This window comes from Convolutriloba macropyga, chromosome 6 (assembly GCF_964194025.1).
Source record: "Convolutriloba macropyga chromosome 6, txConMacr16.3, whole genome shotgun sequence".
NCBI classification, from domain to species: domain Eukaryota; kingdom Metazoa; phylum Xenacoelomorpha; order Acoela; family Convolutidae; genus Convolutriloba; species Convolutriloba macropyga.
This window is the reverse complement of record NC_134473.1, coordinates 50386752-50402696: the sequence shown is the minus strand read 5'-3', so window position 1 is coordinate 50402696 and position 15945 is coordinate 50386752. Positions and strand designations below refer to the sequence as shown.

At 34.0% G+C, this 15945-nt stretch overlaps 2 protein-coding genes across 2 annotated transcripts in view; one reads left to right on the top strand and one right to left on the bottom strand.

Moving 5' to 3' along the window:
* LOC142341737 (S phase cyclin A-associated protein in the endoplasmic reticulum-like) overlaps nt 1–15945 on the bottom strand; it is a 636081-nt gene that overhangs the window by 67828 nt on the left and 552308 nt on the right. Inside the window, exons 22-23 of the mRNA XM_075392909.1 lie at nt 11118–11257; nt 10640–10786 (exon numbers count right to left, since the gene is read on the bottom strand). Coding sequence (XP_075249024.1) covers nt 10640–10786; nt 11118–11257 — 287 coding nt within the window. The remainder of the gene's footprint in view (nt 1–10639; nt 10787–11117; nt 11258–15945) is intronic.
* The window catches only part of LOC142341735 (26S proteasome regulatory subunit 10B), a 400468-nt gene that overhangs the window by 210313 nt on the left and 174210 nt on the right, over nt 1–15945 (top strand). The window lies entirely within an intron of this gene.

The following is a 15945-nucleotide window of genomic DNA, read 5'->3' as shown; positions in this document are numbered from 1 at the left end:
AAAGCAGACAAATGAAAAAGAAAAAACAAAAATTAAGAGAAACGGAGAAATGAAAATTGATACGAGAATTGCGAACGAGAATTGATAGGGAAAATCAATTCAGAAAAAAAAGCAGGAGAGAACTGAAAGAAAAGAAAAAAAGGCAGAAAAGAAAAAGATAGAAAGAAAAGAAAACAACAAAAAGAAAGGCTCATAGAAAAAAAGAAAGAGAAAAGAAGGACGAAAACGAAGGAGAGAAAAGGAAGAGAAAAGCCAGCCAGGAAAGAAAGAGACAAAACGAAGAAGAGGGACAGAAAAGAAAGCACAGAAGGGAAAAACAAAATAACAGAAAACTAAAGAAAAAACCTAAAAGAGGAACAAAAGAAAAGAATGGGAGAGAAAGGTAAAAAACGAAGAGAAAAACACAGAGCATAGAAGGTGAAAAAAGGAGAAAGTAAACAAACAAAAGAGAAGAAAGGCAGCAAAACAAGAAAGGCAAAAGCGAAAAGAACACATAATAAAGAGGAAAAAACCGGAAAAAAGCGAAGAAAGAGCAAAGAGGAAGATAAAAAGATAGACGGAAACGAAACAGAAAAGTAAACCATAAACAGGATAAAAAACAGAAAAAAAGCGAAGAAAGAGCAAAGAAGAAGATAGCCATAAACAGGATAAAAAACAGAAAAACAGCGAAGAAAGAGCAAAGAAGATAAAAAGATAGACGAAAACGAAACAGAAAAGAAAGCCAAAAGAGAAAAAGAGAAAAAAGATAGAAAAAACAGAAAGGCAGCGAAACGAAAGAAAATACAAAGACAAAGAGAGCAAAGAAAGCAAGAAAAGCAAATAAGAAAAGAACAGAACAGAGAAAGAAGAAAAAGAGAAGCAAGAGAGAAAGGCAGAGAGAAAAGACAACAGAACAGAGAAAAGAGACAGAAACGAAAATTAGAGAAAGAAAAAGAAAAAAAAGAAAAGGCAGAAGAAACTCAGAACAGAAAGAGAAAAGCAAGAGAAAGAAAAAACGGAAATGAAAGCGAAAAGAACAAAAAAAAAACAAAAAAAAACGAAAGAAAACAACAAAAGAGAAAGGCATTAGAAAGAAAGGCAAAACAGAATAGAAAAAAGAGAAAAGAAAAAAAAACAAAGAAACAAAAAAGAAAAGAAAAAGCAAGAGAGAAAAGAAAAAGATAGAAAGAAAAGAAAACAATAAAAAGAAAAGCTTAAAAGGAAAAAAGAAACAAAGAAAGAGAAAACAAGGACGAAAACGAAGGAGAGAAAAGGAAGAAAAAGCCAGACAGAAAAGAAAGAGACAAAACGAAGAAGAGGGGCAGAAAGAAAAAACAAAAATTAAGAGAAACGGAGAAATGAAAATTGATACGAGAATTGCGAACAAGAATTGATAGGGAAAATCAATTCAGAAAAAAAAGCAGGAGAGAACTGAAAGAAAAGAAAAAAAGGCAGAAAAGAAAAAGATAGAAAGAAAAGAAAACAACAAAAAGAAAGGCTCATAGAAAAAAAGAAAGAGAAAAGAAGGACGAAAACGAAGGAGAGAAAAGGAAGAGAAAAGCCAGCCAGAAACGAAAGAGACAAAACGAAGAAGAGGGGCAGAATAGAAAGCACAGAAAGGAAAAACAAAATAACAGAAAACTAAAGAAAAAACCTAAAAGAGGAACAAAAGAAAAGAATGGGAGAGAAAGGTAAAAAACGAAAAGAGAAAAACACAGAGCATAGAAGGTGAAAAAAGGAGAAAGTAAACAAACAAAAGAGAAGAAAGGCAGCAAAACAAGAAAGGCAAAAGCGAAAAGAACACATAATAAAGAGGAAAAAACAGGAAAAAAGCGAAGAAAGAGCAAAGAGGAAGATAAAAAGATAGACGGAAACGAAACAGAAAAGTAAACCATAAACAGGATAAAAAACAGAAAAAAAGCGAAGAAAGAGCAAAGAAGAAGATAGCCATAAACAGGATAAAAAACAGAAAAAAAGCGAAGAAAGAGCAAAGAAGATAAAAAGATAGACGAAAACGAAACAGAAAAGAAAGCCAAAAGAGAAAAAGAGAAAAAAGATAGAAAAAACAGAAAGGCAGCGAAACGAAAGAAAATACAAAGACAAAGAGAGCAAAGAAAGCAAGAAAAGCAAATAAGAAAAGAACAGAACAGAGAAAGAAGAAAAAGAGAAGCAAGAGAGAAAGGCAGAGAGAAAAGACAGAACAGAACAGAGAAAAGAGACAGAAACGAAAATTAGAGAAAGAAAAAGAAAAAAAAGAAAAGGCAGAAGAAACTCAGAACAGAAAGAGAAAAGCAAGAGAAAGAAAAAACGGAAATGAAAGCGAAAAGAACAAAAAAAAACAAAAAAAACGAAAGAAAACAACAAAAGAGAAAGGCATTAGAAAGAAAGGCAAAACAGAATAGAAAAAAGAGAAAAAAAGAAAAAAAAACAAAGAAACAAAAGAGAAGAAAAGAAAAAGCAAGAGAGAAAAGAAAAAGATAGAAAGAAAAGAAAACAATAAAAAGAAAAGCTTAAAAGGAAAAAAGAAACAAAGAAAGAGAAAACAAGGACGAAAACGAAGGAGAGAAAAGGAAGAAAAAGCCAGACAGAAAAGAAAGAGACAAAACGAAGAAGAGGGGCAGAAAAGAGAAAAGCAAGAGATAAAGAAATAACAGAAAGGAAAAAGAAAATAACAAAAAACTAAAGAACATAAAATAGGAACAAAAGAGAAGAATGGGAGAGAAAGGTAAAAAACGAAAAAAAACAGAGCATAGAAAAGAAAGAGAAAAGCAAGAGATAAAAATAAAGAAAGAAAAGAGAAAAGACAGCGAAAAGAAGTAGAGAAACGAAATAGAAAAGACTAAAAAAGATACAGAAAGCAAAGAGAAAAAAAGAGAGAAAAGGACAGAAAAAAGACAGAACAGAAAAGCAGACAAATGAAAAAGAAAATACAAAATGAAGAGAAATGGAGAAAAGAAAGTGAACGAGAAATGATAGCGAAAAGCAATTCAGAAAAGAAAAGAAAAGAGAGAAAAGCAGGAGAGAAATGAAAGAAAAGAAAAAGAAAGGCAGAAATGAAAGAGATAGAAAGAAAAGAAGAAAACAATTAAAAGAAAGGCTTAAAAGAACAAAAAGAAGAAGAAAAGCAGGACGAAAACGAAAGACAGAAAAGAAAATGCAAAGCCAGACAGAAAAAAGAGACAAGATGAAGAAGAGTTGCAGAAAAGAAAGAGAAAAGCAATAGATATAGAAATAACAGAAAGTAAAGAGAAAATATCAAAAAACTAAAGAAAAAACCTAAAAGAGGAACAAAAGAGAAGAATGGGAGAGAAAGGTAGAAAAATTAAAGAAAAACAGAGCATAGGTGAAAAAAGGAGAAAGTAAACAAAGAAAAGAGAAGAAAGGCAGCAAAACAAGAAAAGCAAAAGCGAAAAGAACACAAAATAAAGAGGGAAAAAACAGAAGAGCAAAGAAATACACAAACGAAAGACAGGAAAGAGAAAACCAAGAGAGTAAAGAAAAAGAAAAGAAAGAGCAAAGAAGAAGATAAAAAGATAGACAAAAACGAAAGAGAAAAGAAATCGAAAAGAAGAGAAAAAGACAGAAAAAATAGAAAGGCAGCGAAACCAAAGAAAAATACAAAGATAAAGAGAGCAAAAAAAGCAAGAAAAGCAAATCAGAAAAGAACAGAATCGAGAAGGAAAAAGAAAAGCAAGAGAGAAACGCAGAGACAAAAGACAGAAAAGAAAGAGAACAAGAAACGATACAGAGAAAAGAGACAGAAATGAAAAATAAAGAAAAGAAAAAAAAGAAAAGGCAGAATGAACTCAGAACAGAAAGAGAAAAGCAAGAGAAAGATAAAACGGAAAGGAAAGCGAAAAGAACGCGAAAAATTCAAGAAAAAAACGAAAGAGAACAAAAGAGAAAGGCATTAGAAAGAAAGGCAAAAAAAGAATAGAAAAAAAAAGAATAGAAAAAGAAAAAAACGAAGAAACAAAAGAAAAGAAAGGCAGAAAAAAGAACAGAAAAGAGAAAAGAAACAAACGAGAAAAAAAAGGGATGAAGAGAAAGACAGAAAAGACAGAGAAAAGAAAGCGAAAAGAAAGAAAGAAGTAAAAGAGAAGAGAGACAGAAAAGAAAGAAAGTAACGAGAGAGAGAGAGAGAGAGAGAGAAAGAAAAAAGAGAGAAAAAACAGAAAAAAGAAGACAGAAAGATGAGAGAAAACAAAGCGAGAAAAGCAAATCTGAAAAGAACGAGAAAAAAAAGGAACAGAAAAGCAGGATACAAGCGGAGAGAAAAGAGAAAAGACAGAGAAAAAGAAACAATACAGAGAAAAGAGAAAGAAACGAAAAAAGAAAGAAAGAAGAGAAAAGCAAGAACATAGCTGGCAGATTGCCAGAAAATAGCCGCAATAGATTCGTAGATCGGCAGTCTAAAAAAGTAAAAAAGACAGACCAAAAAAATTCGTCTTTTCATTGAAGGCTGATCTTTTATATTTTGATTAAAAATCTGTATAAGTTATTGCTGCCTCTATAAGCTGATCTCAAATAACCTTCATTTAGAGTGACACATACCCATTTGACCTTATCTCTTTGAATTAAAGTCAACAAAAGTCAATTTCAAAGTGAGGAAGTCATTTTTCAGAGTGAGGTAAGTCAAGTGTGACCAAAAATTTCATCACGCGCATGAACAAAAAACTCGCTCCACTAAGAGCGAAAAATGACGTCACATGCAATTTAGTTGAAATTGCATGAACGAATCAACAAAAAGTGGAAGTGAAGTCATATGGTCGTAACAAAAATCATGACGAAATAAAAAAAACCAAGAGAAGGCCAATAATAGCCCCAGCTATCGCTGTGCGGCTGTTAAAAAAAGCAGAAGAAAGGCAGAAAAAAGGAGAAAAATAGAAATGAGAGCGAGAAAAAAGAGATAAAAGAAAATCAGAAGAAGACAAAAAAGATAAGGAAAAAGAGACGAAAGACAGAAAAGAGAGAGAGAAAAGAGAAAAGCAACGGAAAAGAAAGAGAAAAGCGAAGAGAGAAGAAAGGAAAGGCAGAAAAAGGACAGGAAAAAAAGAGCAAAAGAAAGACAATAACAGAAAAAGAGAAAGACAGAAAGAGAGAAGCGACCGAGAAGAGAAAAACGAGAAACTGAAGAGAGAAACGAGAGAGAAGAACAAAAGAGGGCAAAAAGAATGAGAAAGCCAGAAAAAATACGAAGAAAGCGAGAAAAGAAAGACAGAAGATAAAAAGGCAAAACAAAGACGAAAGAAAGACAGACAGGAAATACAGAAAAAAGAGGAAAGCAAGATATAAACGAAAGAGAGGAAAGATGAGAAAAGAGAGTGAGAGAGAAAATTGAAAATCAAGAGATAAGAAAGAAAACAGAAAAGAAAGACAGAAAGTAAAGAGAAAAAGAAAAAATACAGAGAACAGAGACAGAAACGAAAGATAAAGAGAAAAGAAAGAAAAGGCAGAGGATAGTCAGAACAGAAAGATAAAAAAAACGGAAAGGGAAGCGGAAAAAACAAACAACTGAAGAAAAAACGAAAGAGAAGAATAAAAGAGAAGGATTAGAAAGAAAAGCAAAACAGAATAGAAAAAAAGAACACAAGGAAAAAACAAATGAACAAAAGAGAGAAGAAAGTCAGAAAAAAGAAACAGAAAAGAGAAAATAAACAAAAGAGAAAAGAGAGGAAGAGAAAAGAAAGATAAGGAGATAAATAGAAAGGAAAGAGAAAAGAAAGCAAAAAGAAAGCGAAAGAGAAGAGAGATAGAAAAAGAAAATACAAAGAAGATAAGGAGAGGAAAGAAAGCGAGAAAAGCAAATCAGAAAATAAGGAAAAAAGGAAAAGAAGAGCAAAGCAGGATTCAAATGGAGAGAAAAAATCCAGAAAAGAAAGAAAAAACAATACAGAGAAAAGAAAAAGAAACGAAAGATAAAGAAGGAAAAGAAAAAGCAAAAGAAAAAGCAGAAGGCAGAAAAAAATAGAAAAACCGAAATGAGAGCGAGAAAAAAGAGATAAAAGAAATGCAGAAGAGAAAAAAAGAGAAAAAAGACGAAAGACGGAAAAGAGAGACTAAAGCAAGAGAAAAAAAAGCGGAAAAAGAAACGAGAAACTGAGGAGTAGCGAAAGAGGAACGAAAGAGAAAAAAAATGAGAAGACAGATAAAAAGAACAGAAAAGAAAGAAAAAGACAAAAAGAAGACAGAAAAGAAATACCGAAAAGAAAGAAAAACTAAAGATAAAGGGTGAGAAAAAAGACAAAACAGAGCAAAGAGAAAAAAGCGAAACAAAAAAAAAGGAAAGAGAAAAGAAAGAAAAAAAGCAGAAAGGAGAGAAAAGAGAGAAGAGAAAAAAGACAGAAAAGAAAGACAGAAAAGAAAATAGAAAAAGAGAAAAAGAAAAATAAAAGACAGAGAAACGAAAGAAAAAGACAGACAAATGAAAAGACAGAAAAAAAGAGAGCAAAGAAAGAGAGAAAAGAAAAAAACGGTAAAAAAAAGCAGAAAAGAACAGAAAAAAGAGACGAAAGACAGAAAAAAAGAGAAAACCAAGAGGGAAAAGAAAGAAAAGCAAGAGAGAAAAAAAGAAACGAAAGAAAAGAAAGGCAGAAAAGAACGACGGAAAAAAGAGGAAAAGGAAAAAAAAAGAAAGACAACCGAAAGACAGAAAAGGCAAACAGGAAATACAGAAGAGAGAAAAGCAAAAGATAAACGAAAGAGAGAAAAGATAGACCAAAAAAAAACAGAAAGGAACGACAGAAAAGAAGGAGAAAAGCAAAAGCGAAGAAAAACAGAAGGAAATAAAGATACGAGAAACTAAAGAGAAGTGGAAGAGGAACAAACAGAAAAAAGAATGAGAACACAGATAAAAAGAACAGAAAAAAAAGAGTGAAAGAGAGAAAAGAACGATAGGAAAAAGACAAAAGAGAGAAAAGACAGAAAGTGAAAACGGAGAAAGAAAGACAAGCGAAAGAGAGGGGGAGAAAAAAAAGAGCGAAAGAGAAAAGAAATACAGAAAGAAAAAGCAAAACGAAAGAGAGAAAATACATACCGAAAAAGACAGAAGAAAGAGAAACAAAATCGCAACAATCTTTGTTGCGAATTAAAAACGCTACACAAAATCAAGACCGTGTTGCATTTCTATCTAGGTGATTTAAATTTCTTTATCATTTTTTATCATTTAAATGGCAAAATATTATCTTCGATTACATTTTGGACTTTTACTTAAAAGAATCTTAATTCTTTCAATATCCGTGATGCATCGCTCATTCAAGGACTGTTTTCGTGTGACACATTTTCGGCAAGGGAATAAATTTTTAGCAGTTTTTCTGTCATTGACCTATTTTTGCATCCGGTTTTTCGGTCGTTGACCTATTGGGCACAGGCAGTTTTTCGGACATTGGCAGCTTTTCGGTCAATGACCTATTTTTGCATCCACGGCTAATCATTCTTTGACCTTTACGGAATAGGTAAGTGACCTTTGCAGTAAGTGACCTATTTTTGCATCCGCAGTTTTTCGGTCGTTGACCTTTTTGCACAGGCAGCTTTTCGGTCAATGACCCATTTTTGCATCCACTGCTGTCAGTCAAAGACTATTCTAGCAAAGGCAAGTTTTCGGTCATCGACCTTTTTCAAAATGCATGCAAAACGATATGGCGCATGGTGTTCAGTTGCTCTCTGCCGACGTTGAATTAATAGATGCTTCACTGCAAGAGATTTAGCCTAGTGGTTTGCGAACGTTTTTATACCCTGATCGAACCCAACAGACCCCGGTTCGAATCCAACTCGCATATGGCGCTCAAAATGCATGCATAACGGTATGATGTTTAAGGGGCTTTAAAACATGAAGATTAGGAGCTTAAACATGGTGATATAGCATTCGAGTTAGAATTAATATATAGATAAGAGTGAAAAACTCTTGAGGACAGCCATTTTTCAGAAAAGAGGACACCACATGGGATCAAAAGATTAATCACGCAAATGAAAAACTCCGATGAGCGTGAAAAATAACATCACGCACGCAATTCCGTAGAACATGCAAGGATGAACGAATATCAGGAACCTTGACAAAATCAAAGACAGCAAGACAAGTTCTGACCTACAATTGAAAATTTTTTCATTGACTAAGCGAAAAGAGTAGACCTAAAATGACCAGGACTGGGATCGGAGAACCATTTAGAATGCAATCCTATCAAAAAGTTGAAAAAACAATAGAAAAATTGTCAAACATCCACATAGGCATGTGAACAAAAAGCCAATAGCAAGAAAGCAAATTTTTCTTGAAACACCGTTTTCTCAATCAAGATTAAAAGTAGAGTGAAATAGTTTCAGGCCGCAGAACCACTCGCTTTTTATTTCCGTTCCTGTTCAGGCGTGGCCAAAATAATTTCTCGAATTTGACTTCAAAAATTATAAAAATGTGTGACAAGAACTTGAAAAAGGTCTCAGCAGTACAACTCAAAAACATTAATTGTAAAAACCAAGAAAAGGCCAATAATAGTGTGAGCTATCTCTATGAAGTTAGTAAGAAACTTTGTCGTAAAAACACCCTATTAAGCCAACAAGTTAAATTTACTTAACAAAACACAAGCAATGGTCTTCAATAGGAAAATTTATATTAAGAAAAACTATAAGCTATCTATTTCGGCGTAATATACACGTTCCAAGTGTGTCCCTACTTCATTTATATTGGTTTGAGCAACATACAATGGTAATTTAAAAAAGCCGAGAATATACAACACGGAATAAAATAAACATAACCGACTAAACGTCGGAAGAATTGATCTCGAACGACTAGTGGGAGCTCTAATTAATCACGCAAATGAAAAACTCCGATGAGCGTGAAAAATAACATCACGCACGCAATTCCGTAGAACATGCAAGGATGAACGAATATCAGAAACCTTGACAAAATCGAAGACAGCAAGACAAGTTCTGACCTACAATTGAAAAAGTTTTCATTGACTAAGCGAAAAGAGTAGACCTAAAATGACCAGGACTGGGATCGGAGAACCATTTAGAATGCAATCCTATCAAAAAGTTGAAAAAACAATAGAAAAATTGTCAAACATCCACATAGGCATGTGAACAAAAAGCCAATAGCAAGAAAGCAAATTTTTCTTGAAACACCGTTTTCTCAATCAAGATTAAAAGTAGAGTGAAATAGTTTCAGGCCGCAGAACCACTCGCTTTTTATTTCCGTTCCTGTTCAGGCGTGGCCAAAATAATTTCTCGAATTTGACTTCAAAAATTATAAAAATGTGTGACAAGAACTTGAAAAAGATCTCAGCAGTACAACTCAAAAGCATTAATTGTAAAAACCAAGAAAAGGCCAATAATAGTGTGAGCTCAAAAATTATAAAAATGTGTGACAAGAACTTGAAAAAGATCTCAGCAGTACAACTCAAAAGCATTAATTGTAAAAACCAAGAAAAGGCCAATAATAGTGTGAGCTATCTCTATGAAGTTAGTAAGAAACTTTGTCGTAAAACCACCCTATTAAGCCAACAAGTTAAATTTACTTAACAAAACACAAGCAATGGTCTTCAATAGGAAAATTTATATTAAAAAAAACTATAAGCTATCTATTTCGGCGTTATATACACGTTCCAAGTGTATCCCTACTTCATTTATATTGGTTTGAGCAACACACAATGGTAATTTAAAAAAGCCGAGAATATACAACACGGCATAAAATAAACATAACCGACTAAACGTCGGAAGAATTGATCTCGAACGACTAGTGGGAGCTCTAATCAATTGCAGCCTGCCCCAGCGGGGGGGGGGGGGAGGGAAGGAGGGAGGGGGCCTAAATGGGACTAAGAATTTCAATAGTGGGCTTCAAATAACCAGATTAGAGGTTAACATATACCACTATTAAGATTTAAAGTAAAAAATGGCACCAGTTTGGGCGCACTTTTCATCTGACTTTTGGTATTAAAATGCCGCCAATTGAGTTCAGCTGCTTGAAATTGTTATTGAGAGAGAATTTTAGATCACGCGAAACGCAAAAAGTCAAGGGCGTAAAAGTCACTCGAAAATTTTGTCAAGCGAAATTGTCAAGCGAAAATTTTGCATTAAAAAAAGACACACACGTTTACAATAATTGCTATGAACTTTGTTCAAGAGCAATTAAAAATGAAATCCAACATAATTAAATTCGATTGTTCAGGGTTTCATGAATCTCATACTAGACATTCATCCACCATCATTTCATAAGATTCGACTTAGTTTTCTGGCCCCTAACCACTGGACATCTAAAACGCTTCCTTTTGAAAAATTTTCAACAGACCAGGTAACGCAAAGGTATGACGATTGTAGCAACCGATCACAAGCAATCAATCAAACAGGCGTGAAACTTTCATACATAACGTTTACTTCTTCTTATAACGGATGGATAGGTAATCGACTCTGATGAAGTCACTGAAAAAAAATTAGGCACTAGGCGAGAACTACTTGACCGTTGGGGATCAAAGACAGAAATTCGAATTGACATCAGCAGCAGAGTCAATTAACTTTACGTGAAACATAAACATTGCAAGTTATATAATTTTGCATTCAAAATGGCGCTGCAGATATCTGGCATCTGTGCGTGTCAACCAACGGACAATACGCACAAGAGTTGCGATCCCTTCAATTAAAATCTGTTCGAAATGCAGTACAATTACCATCTTACATAGCATGTAGTGATCGAGTGACTGAGGTGGCCAGTTGCATGAGAGTGTTAAGGAAGGCGGCTCCCTCTGGGTCACTGTATACACTCTTCCTCACACTGGAGAAGAACTGGCTGATCTTGTCAAACATACCACTGCATACTATGTAGCTAAAATTGTCAAAGTGGCTCAATTTTGTCTCAAATCGATGTGCTCAGCTGAACACCAGCTGCTAGAAATACATTAGCTCCATTTCTCGCGTTCAATTTTTGAACCCTTCCACAATACTCTCTTATTGCACTTTCGAATTTTTTGTCAGGTGTCTCTACAACGGAGACCGTAAATTTCTAACAATTTCTACCTCGTAATAATGAGAGTAATTGAACTGAAGCTCACTTGCCTATGGTGTAAACTTAACATATCAGAGGCACATTACACAACTTTACACATGATTTATTAACCAATCACACAATTTACTTAAGCATCCTCACAGGTCCCTACCTGATAGTGTCGGTGACTCTGACTTTGCACTGATCATTTATGACAGGGCGATTGAACTGCACTTGGCTTTTGTAATCACCATCGGCACTTGTGGCGTTGACTTTGATACTGCTTTTACTGTTGGCAGAAGACGAATACACCTGCTCAAGCAAACAGATAACACTTGAAATTTTCTGAAGATTTGCATTTCTCGTTATCTCAAGTACAGAAAATTTCGAGATTTCAAATAAATTCAAATTTCACGTCCGAACCTACTCTATAGCATTAACATTCAGTGATGGTGGTAACAAATAAAAGGCCACATTTTTGTGCGAAGGGTACTGAAAGAAAATTTGACTATCTATCCAAAACAAGGAGGCTCGTTAATGTGCGTTCGCACATGATGTTCCGACCCGAGCTCATCTACATTTTTGACTTAATTGTCAACCAAGTGAAGAGATAATCAAAGCTAAAAGTGTGAGTTGAAAAATCTTTATATATACAAACTACTGGCAATTACAAATTACATAATGCCATGCCTGATTCCTGCGCTCAAAAGATCTACAATTAAAAAGACTAAGAAAAAATAAACAACAAAATCAGCAATTTCACAGCAAAAACTCGATATCTAAATTTAAAAGCACCTGATAGCAATGTCAAAATGCAATCAGATAAAACCTTAGCTAACCAAACTTACTTTTTCTTAACTACACGGCAGATGGAACTTTTCCTCAATGGGACTAGGTAAAAAGTCAAAAAAAAAAAAGAAACGATTCATTGCTTCAAACGTCTTAAAAACCCTTAACCTTCAACGAAATAATTCTTGATAAATTTACTAAAAAGTTATTATGCAAAGACCTGTATTTGCTCCGACTAAGCCATAGAAGCGAACCAAAGTTATAGAAAAACCAAAAAAAAACAACAAACAAATTGCGAAAACCTAAATTATTGAAGCCAATAAAATCCATAGCTTTTATCTGAAAATTGTTGCCCTTATTTCAATTCTTATTTTTTGATAAATCAGCTAAAATTACACTGAACGAATAAGTAAGTTCACTCGGTTTATATTTGAAAATGATTGGGCTCTGTTATTACGCTAATGCTAAAAAAAGAACAAAAAGAAACAAATACTTACCAATCACAAATTTTTTATGAAAACGCATATCGTCCACCAAACAAAACATCAGTTATGCTATAACATCAGTAGACTTGTTTACTTTTGAATTACATGGAATTGAATGGGACCTCTCAGTGATGAGAATAAGTTACAAGTTGACGAAAAGAAAAGTTGAAAAATTTATTGAAAGCGATTAATATCAAAAACATTAGGACTATTCGCAACAAACTGACTGCATTGAGAAACATCATTCATTCAATCCTCAATTAGAAGTTTATGAGACCTCTCAGCAATTTACGACTCCAAAAAAATTAATAAAAAGCAGTCAAAAACAACAATGTTAAAAAAATTCAGAAAGAAGTGTCGAAGCCATTTAAAGGTAAATTTTTCAGTGAAAACTCTATTTTCGATTAATTTTTAACAGAAATGTGATGCCTCTTTTGTTTAGAAAAATATGACTTCAAAAATTAACAAATATGAACAGGCATATAAGAACCACGAAGTTTTCGAAAAAACACATATTAACGCCATTAATTTCAATAGCTCTCAACGGAATTCATAAATACGCTGATTTATGCCTCGTTGGGGAAACTATGTTATTTGTCATTCATAAGTCATCAATAATACATCACAATAAGTCTTATGAAAACGAAAACAACACCAAATACAGGCAAAAAACCAGAAGTTCAATAGAGAAAGTTTCGAAGCCATTTAAACTAAGTTTTTCTCTGAAAAGCTCCACTGCGATCCATCAACAACTTTTCTAAGCAAATGGAAACAATCTGTTTTACGAAAATGTTTTACGAATTCAAAAGGAACCAAAATAATGAAAGACTATCCAAAAATTTAAAAAAATTAAGAAATCTCGTGTCATCGAAGTCATAATACTAAAAATTAGAGGTCAAAATCGCTATCCAAACAAATTTTAGTTGCAGTAGAAAGCAAGGAGGTCCTGTGATTAATGAAAATGACTTACAGTTCAAAAACGTCTTAACCGCTATTAGCTGTCTACTCAAAGCACTAGATAGGTTCACTTAATGCTCATTAGCAAGCCTATTTCACTTTCAGACATTAAATCTATGCCATAGGAACTACAAAATTTAGTAAAATAGCAAAAGAAAATCAAAATTTCATTAAAAATTAAAAAAACTCAGAGTAGAAGCCAAAAGAAAAAAGGAACGTACCCTAGAAATCGGATTTTTTTGTTCATTGAGCTTCATTTGACTGTAATGGAGGTTCGTTATTGTTGGAATCTCGATATGAAAAGTGACTAGTCTATAAGTGACTTTAAAAAAAACTAAAAATGCAAAAAGTTTTCTAAAAAAATCTCTAAAATAGAATTCAAGTTTTTTTTTCATAGTTAACTTACCCATGAGACCAAAACTTAGCATTTTTGTCGCCTTTCGTCTATCAAGAATGCAAAATTGTTTCATTTAGTAGCATGAAATGTAATCTTGAATTAATAGTTTTACAGAAAAAATCTTAATTTGAACGAAAATTATGCTAAAGGTGAACAAAATGTCCTGTGTTCACATAAAACTTTAAACCTCGATAACTCCTCGAAAAAAACGAAATTCACAAAAATCTTTTTAATTTCAAATTATACGCTGGACGAGCTTTTTAATGATACCACTCACATTTCTCTACGATGAATATATCGATCGGCAAAAATTGTCTGAACAAAAAAAACCCATTTGAGTATATAGTTCCTCCCCCCACATGTGGGTCGGAACAATTATCTCTATTGCACATACAAAAATTATTAGCTATCTGGTTCAAAATTGTTGTTTACCGGCGAGTGTCAAAATCTCTATAAAGAGGTTTTGGATTGCACCGATAATTTGTATGGCAGCTGGATAAAATGCCAATACAATGCCATACGTTTGATCACAGCTGCTTGTTCAAAGTAGCAAATTATTCATTACAATTCATGGGCCAATAGATAGGAAAGCAACTAAAAATTATCACGACCTTTGCAATCCGATTGCCTTCCGCAATCCGAAACACTCAATATTCTTTCAATATATAAGCACAAAAATAATACAAAAGTAATACGAGAAAAATGTCATAGCTTGTTTCATTAAGATGTCAAATTATGACTACAAAAGCACGACATTAAAAAAAGCATAGTACTGAGTGACAATACGATCACTGCTGCTATCTCGTTCTCGGCTCTATTATTTGGGATTTTCATTGCTTATATTCTTACTACTTCTTGCCCAAGTGGCAAAAATTCAACTCGTTGCTCTCCTGTGATACTGAAAGATCTACCTTATTACAACATAAACCGACTAACATCGGACAACTTCCTCTCAAATGACAGGCGCGGCAATTAATTCAGGGGCTGCAGCCTAGATAAATTTTTCTTGTGAGGAAAAATCCGCCATTGGCATGATTCGAACCCACCCGAGTTCTCGACAGAAACATTAAACACTTGGCTATCATGCCCTTGTGATTTCCAATCTTACAACGTTTATTTCAGCAACAAACTTTATTTCAGAATATTCTGGAACAAAAGCGCAAAACAGTCCAGCAAAAATTATGCATAGAAAAGGTACATTTTTACATAACCGACCAATGAAGGTTCGAAGAACTGCTCCCAAACGACTTGTGGCAGCACAAATCCATTTCAACCTGCTTCAGTTGGTGGAGGGGTTATATAAATGCACTAAATGGGCCTTCAAAAGACTTTATTAAAGCTTATTATATACCTCTATAACCCGTAATAAAATTTAAAGCAAATCAATTACACCAATTTCGTAGCACTTTCCATTTGACTGATTGTAGTGAACTGTCGCTATCGACATTTATGAATCAGAAAAAAAATTAGATCACGCAAAACATAGAAAAAAAGGCCGTAAAAAGAAAAGACACTCGAAAAGTCAAAACGGACAAGCGACAAGCCTTTGCATTTAGACGGCAGAAAACCGGAAACGACTCCATGAGTCTCGCAATAAAAACTCGTCGTGCAATAAAAAACTAAATCTACATATTTCAGAAAAATCGAAAAAATCTACCTAATTCAGAAATATCGAAAAAGAAAACATACCCGGTAGATTGCCAGAAAATAGCCGCCATTGATTCCCATAGCACCGAATGGGATTGATGCAACAGAAAATATTTTAAAAATTGATTTTAGTTCAGGGTTTTGGGTAGGTGCTGGGGGTATGTGGGGGAGGCGTGGAGGGATATGTGCGGTGGTAGGGAAAAGTAGGTAGGGGGTAGGTGGGGGTCTATAGTTCAGACAAGTAGGGGTGACTTACACAGGATCAACAAATCTCACAAAATGACGTCTTTCTTCACCATGAGTATCAACAGCAGTTCCTGATTACCATACATTACAAACTAAGCTAATGCGTTAAAGTCCAATGTTCGAAAACAGAAGTCAACAATCAAAAACAGTTAAACGTTCGAAACGAAGCAAGTCAAAATTCAAGTCATGAGCGAACTTGCTCTAGCCAAAAAACATAGCCGGTAGAATACCGGAAACGAATCGTGCAATAAGAACTGGAGTAGCATTTACGGGAGTAGGTATGGCGGATAGGCGTAGGTGGGATGGGTACATTTGGGGGGTTAGGTGGGACGGGGTGGACAAAGGGGTAGGATGGGGGATCAAAAAATCTCAAAATGACCTCTTCACCTTGAATATTACCAGCAGTTCCTAAAAACTATACATTACAAACTAAGCTACCATTATAGTCGAATGTTCGAAAACGGAAGTCAACAACCAAA